General features: G+C 42.7%; 1 protein-coding gene across 1 annotated transcript in view; it reads right to left on the bottom strand.

Moving 5' to 3' along the window:
• Positions 1 to 433, bottom strand: part of ascc2 (activating signal cointegrator 1 complex subunit 2) — a 24,152-nt gene that overhangs the window by 22,132 nt on the left and 1,587 nt on the right. Inside the window, exon 5 of the mRNA XM_037680112.1 lies at positions 200 to 329. Coding sequence (XP_037536040.1) covers positions 200 to 329 — 130 coding nt within the window. The remainder of the gene's footprint in view (positions 1 to 199; positions 330 to 433) is intronic.

Below are 433 nucleotides of genomic sequence, written 5' to 3' on the forward strand. Positions count from 1 at the left end.
CACAAGCTAGCAACAGATAAAAGCTGCAAAAGGAGCTGAAAGCTAAAGTAAATTTTAAAGAAAATATATTTTGAAGAGACTCTATAAATAAATCCATTTTAAAAGATTTGATTATTTGAATATTTAAAAAAAATAAAGTTCCAAGTCGTGACCTGAAGGAGCTGAAACGTTTGAATCCAGAAACAGCCGAAGGTCTCACCGATCATCTTCTGCAGCAGCGGCCCGTTGCCCTTCCCGAACAGAACACACAGATCCAGGATCTTTGGAATGTCGAACAGGAAGTTGTTGTAGATGATCTCTGCGAACACGGCGGGCGTGAAGAAGTTCTCCTGCAGGAGGAGACGCTTTAAGGACCAAATGAAGACAGAGGTTCTCCTGCAGGAGGAGACGCTTTAAGGACCAAATGAAGACAGAGGTTCTCCTGCAGGAGGAG

Source organism: Nematolebias whitei, chromosome 8 (genome assembly GCF_014905685.2).
Source record: "Nematolebias whitei isolate Nwh7 chromosome 8, NemWhi1, whole genome shotgun sequence".
NCBI classification, from domain to species: domain Eukaryota; kingdom Metazoa; phylum Chordata; class Actinopteri; order Cyprinodontiformes; family Rivulidae; genus Nematolebias; species Nematolebias whitei.